We start from the raw sequence: 9,614 nt of genomic DNA on the forward strand, positions 1-9,614 counted from the left end.
AATTCAGTTTGCCTTGCTATCTTCTGATCATTAGAGCTGGGGGAGCGTAGAGCTGAGGGAACATAGATATGAGGGTATTTATACATGTTTTTGTAATATTAATATTGAATACGAACGAGACAGAATATTGTCAGGATGCAGTGACCGCATCAAATTTAATGGGATGCCGATTCGCTCCCGTAAATCCACTTCTGTTTGTTAAATGTTCAAGAGCGCCAGTTGCACGTTGAGGAATTTACGACTTACTAACACTATTTGTGGATGGGAATTGCAGTCGGTTTCTTTGGCTAATGATTGTCTAATAACTAACTTTCAGGACTATTTATCAACAAATGTAATATACTTATTTATTTTTATATGTAAGATGATATAGATAAATTCATTTGCTTAATTAATTGTTGCATATTAATTACTGTATTATTTGTTTTACTGTCTGACCTTGCTTTAGTTTGTCCTTTGCTGGAAAGACACTAATGTAATATCATGTACGTGTTTTTAGAGTTCCTTAACAAATTCACATTATGTTGGTTTTTAGAACGTTTTGTTTAGACCAAATATAGATGTCCGGCACGATATGTTTGGGGTGTGCCGTAATCGGGATGTAAATGTTAAAAAAACGGAAATGTACATTAGACCCTAACCCTAACCTTAAACTAATTTACAAATATTTCTTTAAAATCGTTTGCATATGCCATTTCACATATTGTAAATTTGTCGGGACTAGTCACTAGGAAATTAGTTGCATATCTTTCTCTCTCTCTCTCTCTCTCTCTCTCTCTCTCTCTCTCTCTCTCTCTCTCCTCTCTCTCCTCTCTCTCTCTCTCTCTCTCTCTCTCTCTCTCTCTCTCTCTCTCTCTCTGTGTGTGTGTTTAAAGAAAATATTTATAATACAACGTAAAATAGATTGGAAATTTGCAATTTTAAATTATTACTATAACAATTGTAATTAGTTGGATCTAAATGTGTATATAATATAAACATGTAAATGATCATCATATGCCCTTTTTGCATTGGGTTATTCCATTTCAAATCAACCAATTCCTCATGCACTTCGGTTTCAGATTCACTTGAGATTAGTACCAAACATTCCTGTCATCTACATGAAATTAAAAATAAATCTGAAATATGGGCTGTGTATTCCAAGTAGTTGTTGAGAAATGGTCATTTTGTTAATCATTGTACTAACCTAAAAAAAATTAAACCCTCATTTTGTATGCTATTTTTTAAGTCCCATTATGCAGGGGTTTTTTTAAAATTTATTCTTAGTGGTGATATTGGTTAAAAATATAATTAAGTAATTATTTCACCTATACACTGGTCACATTTTTTGCCTTAATATCTTGCACACCTTAATTTCACGATTTTTAGTAAATATAAAAACCCTCTGTCTTTGAATTTTTTGCAGTTGCCATGGGTCGTCATTTTGGACATCTCGGTTATGTCCGGGGGATCATTTCACACAGTTTATCACCATTTGAACAACGGGCCTTTGCTGGTGTCATCTCAAAAGGAATTCCAAACATGTGGAGAAGAGTCCGTGAACAGATTTTTAGAGTTGTACCACGTTAGTTTTATTTTATAAATTGATCATTATGCTAGGCTAAGACTACCAGTTATCACAACAAAGTTGACCAACACAACGGTTGCATTGTAATTTTCATGACTTACAATAAGTATAAGTTGTATACAACAATAGTTGAGTTGTACGAGCGTTCAGACTAGCAACAGATAGTCGTAGAAGTCGTGAGAATGGCGAGTAGCCCAACTCTGTTGTGATAATTAGTCTGAACCTAGCATTATGAGACTCAGTCTGTAAAATCTTTTGTTCTAGTTATAAAAGACTTTGAAGTAGCAAACTACTGTGTATCGTCATGTATTAACAGACTCTGCGGATAAGCTGACCCCTTAGTTTTCGACTCAATATCTGGTACAAAATAGTTGGTATGATGTATAAGCCAACTCAACTTTTATGTAGTTTTAGTGTTCTCGCTGCCCCATTTAAGCGGGGCGCCCCACCCCGCTATTCCATTTTGCCGCCCTCCTTTCACGTTCCCCGCCCTCCTTTATTTTTGAGCGCCCTTCTTTATTTTCCATCACCTATCTCTGCTATTTCCAAATGCACTTTTTTCCACACAAAAAACAACGATCAGTCTGCACACTGGACATCAAAGAAAACAAGCTGCATTGTGTACAAAAAAGCAATTGATGAAACATTTACGACAGTTACCGTAACGTAATTTAATAGTATTTTTAACAGCCTATATTTTATCCAATATCTGTATCCATTTGTATGTTTGATAGACACAATAAAAGTTATATTTTATGTAAGCAACGAAAACATTTAATTTTTTACGGATTCGGCAATCTCCGATTGAAAAAAAAACCCCTCTTATTTGGCACCAAATTTGTCACGTGATCAGAACAGTCATTCTGTCTTTTGTTTCCACTAACTATCCGTTTGATATTTTGTCCTCAGTTGCAGATATAATTGGTTGAAACTGATGATTTTTACTTTCTGTTATTCTGTTTATTCAGCAGTTCTTTATAAAATATTGTAAACTTTTCATTTTGAGGAGATATGAACGCTTATAAAAACAAAGGAAGTGGTAGTGTTTATCATTAAAATAATTTATCTTGAGTGCCAAATAATATATACACCGTCTTTACAAAAACAAAACTACTTTTTATCAGCTGGTGATAATATTTTATCAAAGTGATCGATTCATTCGATGAAGATGGAAATAAAAAAAATGTATCTGACATTAGGAGATCACTTTACAAACATCTTTATTGTTTTTCGTATATCTTGAAATCTTTATTAAAAATAATAATATTAAAACTTTGATCGGTCCAGCAAAACCGGAACTGCCCATGAATGTCAGACCGATATCATCTTCGGTTCAGTTAAAAGACGAGTCTTTTTATAAACCCCTTTGCACTTTTTTGTAGGCAAAATAAGGAGTATGTCTTTTCTCAAAGTCTACCAACACACAATAATATGGTAACCAAACTACTACTCCCCCCCCCCCCCCCCCCCCCCTTTTTTTTTATCTTTTTATTTTTTTGCTTTTCGTTTATTGGTGTGGGAGTTTTTTTCGGTTTTTTTTGAAGGGTGTGGTGCCGAGCGGCCGCCCTCCTTTAATTTTCACCCGCAAGAACACTCAACATAGTTAAAATGGGCAAAAACATAGATCAAGATATTGTCAATCTTGGGCAACAGTAAATCGCGGGAATTTGTTTTGGTGAACCGATCTAAGTACAATGTACAAAAACTATTTTAATAAAGATTTTTCAATAGCTGAAAAAGAATAAAGGTTTATTTTTTAAAATCCCCTAATGTGGGATAACATTATTCTGTTCATTTTATTTCTCGATTGAATTGATTGCACGCTGATAAATGTAGTTTCACTTTTATACGGCGGTGTAAATATTATTTAACACCCACGACAGATAATTGCAATGATGAACACAACCTATTCAGTTATTTTTTTAAGTTGTGATATCTCTAATAAAATGTATTAGGAATTGTAGTTCTAATTAACAATGACGGTAATTAAAAATCGTCAGTTCTGACAAATTAAATCTGCAATTGAGGACAAAATATCAGTGGTCATAAAAAAACCTTAATGACCATTCAGATCATGTGACACATTTGGTGCCAAATACTGGTGCTACATATTATGGCTTTTACTGGAAATTGTCGACACAATGAAAATAAACTAAATTTAATTTCTCAAATAAAATATAACTTTTATTGTGTATATCAAACAATCAAATGCATACTTGTATTGGACTTAATACAGGCTGTTAAAAATACTGATTAAATAACGCAACGGTAAGGTTTTGAAGCCGAGATTGACCGACGTGTTTTCGTTAGTATCACATTTCTGTACACGCCAATAGTTTGTTGTATTTTATTAGACATTTTTTGTTGACTCCATGTATTGGCTGACCCCTCTTCTCATGATGGTATTTAGAGGCTTGAAAAGTTGGCTAATACACAGTGATATACGGTATTAAAATAATGTCAAGACATCCATGCTTAAATGATGTGCACTGATAATTCAACAAGTTTGTGTTATTTATTAAAAAAATTAAAAATATTCTGTAATGTATTTAAACAGTGACTAATACTGTTACTTGTAACTATGAATTTCTGACCTATAGAACTAAAGGCTCATCTAGTCGAGGTTTTTTAATCCAAGTTGAGTGTATGCAGTGAAAATAGCACAGCTAAAATTTAACACAGGGTTATTTTAACTCTATAGTCATACCAGGGTCAATATCCACTTTCAACCAGGTTAACTTAAGCTCCGCTTTCACATTTCCTTGTTTAAATTATGGTGTCTTCGACTCCGCTATAGAAGTTGCAGCAGATGCACATTAAACTTTACAAAACCTAAATTTAAACAATAAACTAAAGTAAAACTAGAAGGTGAATTGAACATGGCCACATATGAATGTAAATTGGTGTGTATGTGCCAAGTACATGGATGTCATTAAAGAAAGCTTTTTTTTTAACATGTTAAATCTAATAATTTATTGTATGTAAATATATATACATCTAATAAATTCCATATTTTATTTTTGGTTTTTGTCTTTTCAGCTTTCATTGGAGCTTATTTGATTATCGACTGGGGTGACAAAGCATTTGAACAAGCAAAAAGGAAAACTCCTACAGATTTTGTTAACGACAAATAATGTGTGATGCTCTTTAATATATTTTGAGATATGTGAGGCTTAGTTTAAGATCCACAGAACATTTTTAGAAGTGATATTGATAGAGATATCTTTTGGAATACTTTTTAAAAATCAGAGACTAATAAAACTTATTGGAAACACTGACATGCATGTGTGGTCTTACTTTGATATACATGTATTCACAGTCATACACCTTGGACTTTCTGGGAATATTATAAACAAATGCCAACATTTACTCTACAAATACATTTTAGTGTTGGTTAATAGATAATAAAAGCTTGCATGATCAAGCTATGAATGTCTTGCTTTTTTCAAGTCCGTAGAATTATTTGAACCCAGTATCTACCAGTCTCGAGTCTGATAGCTTCACCACTATGGATGCTGGTAACTCGTCCTTTTCTTGCCTCTGGTTTAAATATCAATCCCATTGGGCCATTTCCTTTTCCAGCCAGTGCACCATGATTGTACATCAAAGGCTGTGGTATGTACTGTCCTCTCTGGGATGATGCATATAAAAATTTTCCTTGCTACTAATGGAAAAATGTAGTGGGTTTTCTCTCTAAGACTGTCAAAATTAATAAATCAACGTGCTCTAGTGGTGTTGTTAAACAAAAACTTTAAACTGGTTTAAATATGAGAATTCTGGTAAATAATTTCACCTCTGCTTCCTTCTGATGGAGCAGCAGTGGTCTTGTTCACAGAGGTGTGGAATGTAGCCCAGTGGTAAAGTGTTCTCCTGATGTGCAGTCAGTCTAGGATCGATCGTCATCTGTGAGCCCATTGGGCTATTTCTTGTTCCAACCAGTGGTAACAAAGGCCATGATATGTACTGTCCTGTTAGTGGGATGGTGCATATAAAAGATCCCTTTTTACTAATGGAAAAATGTAGGGGGTTTCGTCTCTAAGACCGAATTAAAATCACCACATGTTTGACATCCGATGATTGATAAATCAATGCTCTCTAGTGGTGTTGTTAAACAAAGCAAACTTAACTGGTTTAATTATGAGAATTTAGTTGAATAGTGTCAACTGCTTCCTTGTTTGCATTTGTGCAGTGGTCATGTTCGCAAAGTTCAAAGTTCAATTAGAGAACTTGGAAAATACCATGCTGGCCTTGTTCTTTTCTTATTTCTTCCTTAACATATAGCAGTACTAAGTTAAAGGTCAACAACAGTCACTTTTCGTACTCTTGGAAATTTGTTTATACAATATATTTGATTGCTGTTTTTAAACTTAATACTTTGTTTAAACTTAAGAAAATAAAAACATGCAGACATGTGAATGGTGTCTGCTCAAAATATAATTCAGAATTATTTTCACAGGTCTAAGTAGACCGAATTTTAGGTCATCTGAGCAAAAAAACACCTAATTTATGAATTTAGGACTTGAGGGGTAGGGCCCCAAAGGGAAAAAATAAGCAACTTTTAAAAAATAGTCTTTACCATAAATTGTTTTGTTTACCGACACTGGAGCACATTGATTTATTAATCATTGGCTATTGGATGTCAAAGTATATAGTCAAGTGAGGAAACCTGCTACATTTTTTCCATTAGTAGCATGGGATCTTTTATGTGTACCATCCCACACTGTGGCAGGAAGAATAACTCATGCCACAGCCTTTGATATACCAGTTGTGGCTAGAATGAGAAATAGCTCGGGCTAGTGCTTTACTACTGGGTGACATCCTGCCCTGTCTACCAAAGATGCTTTAACTGAACAGTCTTCGAATATTTAAAGATTCATGGGAATGTCAGGTACCTGGGGAGTGGTTAAAGTTTACTATACAGAATAAATCTGCTACATTTTTCCTAATGCAGCAAGGGATCTTTTATATGCACTTTCTTACAGACGGGGGGGGGGGGTGGGGGGGGAGCACATATTACAGCCTTTGACCAGCTGTGGTGCACTGGATGGAACAAAAAACAACCCAATGAGTTTAATAGATCCATAGAGGTGGTTCGATCCTGCGATGCAAGCACTCAACTGAATGAGCTAAATTCCTGGCGCATGATATAGAGCAATGCATTTATACTGTATTTTCTTCACAACTACTAGGCCAATTCCAATTACATTTGGTGGGAAGCTTCCTTGACCTGTGGAGAAACAAAATCATAGTCATTCTGACCTCCCAGAAAATGGGTATCCTGCATTCAACCATTTACTCAGGCCTCTTGTTATTTTACTGTGGCGAAGCATTGTAATAATATGGCTAATTTTTTATTTAAATTACATCAGTATTCCAATGCTGTAACTTTGCATCTCCCTACATTTGTAATACATTTTTAGAACACTGGAAAAATTCCAATGCAAAATTGCTATTAAAAATGTTTTGTTTGGAAATTGCTGATGCACCTGACTGAAGAAAATTTTGCAATTAAAAAAATTAACTCTTTATGAAATATGGATATAAAGTAAAACAATGGCAAGATATATTTATTGTGTACGAAGCCAAAACAAGAGCGTAAAATGTGAATGTTGTCAAATTGGTATACCAAATACATCGCACCAGGTCAAAGCTCGCCTAACTTTAAATAGCACATTAAATACTGCCATTATTGAGATATGTAACAGGACTAGCTTCCTGATATATCTGGGCTTATAAAATTCTACTTCAACTCGCATGCAATTTGTATGGTGTTGCCATGACATTAAAAGTCTCACTATTGGAGCAGGGGGTGGGATGTAGCTCAGTGGTACAGCGCTCTCCTGATGCGTGATCGATCAGCGGGCCCATTGGGCTATATCATTCCAGCCAGTGCTCCACGACTGGTGTAACAAAGGCCGTGGTATGTACTATCCTGTCTATGGGATTGTGCATATAATGGAAAAGAGTAGCCCATGAAAAGCGACAGTGGTTTTCTTCTCTCAATATCTGTGTGGGCCTTAACCATATGTCCGATGCCATATAACTGTAAATAAAATGTGTTGAGAGCATCATTAAATAAAACATTTCCTTCCTTCTATTGGAGCATTGGGCCTGAAACTAGCAGTATACCCAAGATTAAATCCCCATTTAAAAAAAATGTATTTAAGAGTGAGGGGTTGTAATATTTGTTTACAGTTCATATGTTATGAGAATGTGTATAGTAGCTTTAGCCACATGTTACCATTGTCATCTGGGATTTGATTTAGTGGTATACACCTCAACTTATCTGTCAAGAGTTGATTGTAATGATTTTTACAGGTTGCTCATGTTTTGTTCACAAATAACGGTCACATAATTGAACAAATAACAGTCACATAGTTGAAGTCCACTTGGCAGTGTTGATGCTTAACAGACTACAGTAAACCTAGGTATTCGAAGCTTGGAATTAGGTCAGGTTTTAGAATTATTGTAATCCCATTACACACGTCAGTTGATTTACCACAATGCCCTACAACCATCCATTGTTTGAATTCATTTTTCTTTTGTAATGTTTATTTAACAAAGAGTAAGCATGGGTAAAATTTGACTTAGTTTGATCAAAAGTATGTCAATAGCATATTTTATTGCAAAATCAGTGTAAAATGACGAGATTTCATTGGTGTTTTTTTTTTTTTGCAGTTTTAAAAACTTGTTATATTAGTAGGCCTACAGAACCGAATTAAGATACAGTAAGACCTCGATAATCCAGAAATGTTTTTTCCTGAAAGTGTCCGATTTAACAAATGTCCGTAGTACTGAATCGTACCTAAACACTTATTTCCCTTGAATGACAAACCAATAAAAGAAATAAGCAACAAATACAGATTTGTATAAACATTTGGTTTTTTATCTAAACATCTATTGGTGAAAAATTATTCTAAATTAATATTTAAGAAAAAAAAAAAAAAAAAAAAAAAAAAATCATTTAGTAGATTTAGAATTTTAAAATGTATTTGTACAGACATTTTTCATTCAATTTAAAGGCTGTACTTTTGTGACATTTTAATTTCTTGGAAATAGTGTAAAAATAATATACAGTTATGTGTTGCCAGTGACAATTGGTCTTAATTTTAGTAATTATACTTTATAAAGGCAATGAATGTAACAGATAAAAATCAACCTCCACTGAGGGGTTTTGAACCACGGACTCTCAGTACGAGAATCCAGTGCTCTACCAACTGAGCTAGTAGGTAAATTCCCACTAGCTACTTATGTCGTGTCATGTCATAGGGTTTTACGTGCACATTCAGAACAAGCTGTTGTAGCGCACGCCTGTCGTGGGCACAAGAGCCGGCCTTGGCCGGCTCTCCATCCATGACAGGAAAGGTGGGGGGAGGGGAGAGGAGGGACCGCCTGCACTGGCAGGTGCAAGGGAGCACCAGCAGCCCGATCAAATGGTGGTGCTATGGAATTTGAATGGAGCAGTTAAATGCCAAAGAGAAAAGGGTGCGCAATTTTGATTGAGGGAATTTGGTGCAATTTTGAACGGTCTGTCGAAAGGTAAATGGCCGAGCTAATATAGGTTTTGATATTAGTGAATCGAGAATAGCTCGTTAATTTTAGACCTTTACGATGCTGTGGTGTCTCCCTAGGTGGCCCATAGGGCTAGCTACTGCCAGTAGGAGCATTTTATACTTACACTACTACATGAACATGTTAACAAAACGATATGCCAGATCAGTGAACCATATCATTTCCACATTGAAGGAAAACTATTGAAAAGGACCAACAATTAAACATAGTTGGAGGTGTGAGATGTAAACTTTGGCACATGTTGTGTATTGACGTGTACTGGCCAAGGTGGTGGATACCGCTGCTTACTGGCCACTGTGTGTGTGTGCCACCCCCACAGCATCACAGAGGTCTAATTAACAAGTACTTTAAATTATTAGCTCTGGAACTTTCTTTTTGGCCAACCGTTCAAAATTGCGCCCAATTTCCTCTACCCAAATTGTGCACCTTTTCTCTTTGGCATAATACTTTGCTCCATTCCAAATTCAATAGCACC

At 35.2% G+C, this 9,614-nt stretch overlaps 1 protein-coding gene across 2 annotated transcripts; it reads left to right on the forward strand.

Annotated features, from left to right (window-relative positions):
• The first annotated feature begins 200 nt into the window (after positions 1 to 200).
• Positions 201 to 4,845, forward strand: LOC121375226 (cytochrome b-c1 complex subunit 8-like). 2 transcript variants are annotated; one of them, XM_041502544.1, is made up of 3 exons: positions 201 to 334; positions 1,406 to 1,564; positions 4,607 to 4,845. In XM_041502544.1, the coding sequence occupies exons 2-3, from the start codon at positions 1,411 to 1,413 to the stop codon at positions 4,699 to 4,701; spliced, it is 249 nt and encodes an 82-aa protein (XP_041358478.1). In that variant the 5' UTR covers positions 201 to 334; positions 1,406 to 1,410; the 3' UTR covers positions 4,702 to 4,845. The 2 variants fall into 2 exon arrangements, with proteins under 2 accessions (XP_041358478.1, XP_041358479.1); XM_041502545.1 differs by having other exon boundaries at positions 235 to 359.
• The last annotated feature ends 4,769 nt before the right edge of the window (positions 4,846 to 9,614 follow it).

The sequence above is a fragment of the Gigantopelta aegis genome, chromosome 6, assembly GCF_016097555.1.
Source record: "Gigantopelta aegis isolate Gae_Host chromosome 6, Gae_host_genome, whole genome shotgun sequence".
NCBI classification, from domain to species: Eukaryota; Metazoa; Mollusca; class Gastropoda; order Neomphalida; family Peltospiridae; genus Gigantopelta; species Gigantopelta aegis.

Coding starts and splice junctions, on each gene's coding strand:
- LOC121375226 (XM_041502544.1), top strand. CDS start 1,411: ATGGGTCGTCATTTTGGACATCTCGGTTATGTCCGGGGGATCATTTCA. Junction 1,565..4,606: donor GATTTTTAGAGTTGTACCAC/GTTAGTTTTATT, acceptor TTGTCTTTTCAG/CTTTCATTGGAGCTTATTTG.